At 30.4% G+C, this 313-nt stretch overlaps 1 protein-coding gene across 1 annotated transcript in view; it reads left to right on the top strand.

Annotated features, from left to right (window-relative positions):
* The first annotated feature begins 202 nt into the window (after positions 1 to 202).
* LOC119586647 (peroxisomal acyl-coenzyme A oxidase 3-like) overlaps positions 203 to 313 on the top strand; it is a 1,128-nt gene continuing 1,017 nt past the window's right edge. The window contains exon 1 of the mRNA XM_037935387.1: positions 203 to 225. Within this exon, the coding sequence (XP_037791315.1) occupies positions 203 to 225 (23 nt within the window). The remainder of the gene's footprint in view (positions 226 to 313) is intronic.

Raw genomic sequence — 313 nt, forward strand, 5'->3', positions numbered from 1 at the left:
ATTGGGGCACCATTAGCAAAAATGTTTTTTTTAAATACAGTGGGTAGTATATGTGTGAGTGCAAAAAGTTAAGAAAGCCAACTTATTCAGAATTTAGATTCATGCAGTGATTGTAATTACTTAATCAAGATCAAGTGAAGAACATATCCGTAATTCTGATTGTGTATTTCTATTGTTCTTTTGATTCAAAGAATGTATAAAAATGATATACAGTGACATTGCTAGGTACACCTAATGATTTTATGCTTTCTCACACCAGAGTTTGAAATTTTAAACAATAAGTAAGCTAGAAACATAAAAGTGATTGCCACAC

Source organism: Penaeus monodon, chromosome 21 (assembly GCF_015228065.2).
Source record: "Penaeus monodon isolate SGIC_2016 chromosome 21, NSTDA_Pmon_1, whole genome shotgun sequence".
Taxonomy (NCBI): Eukaryota; Metazoa; Arthropoda; class Malacostraca; order Decapoda; family Penaeidae; genus Penaeus; species Penaeus monodon.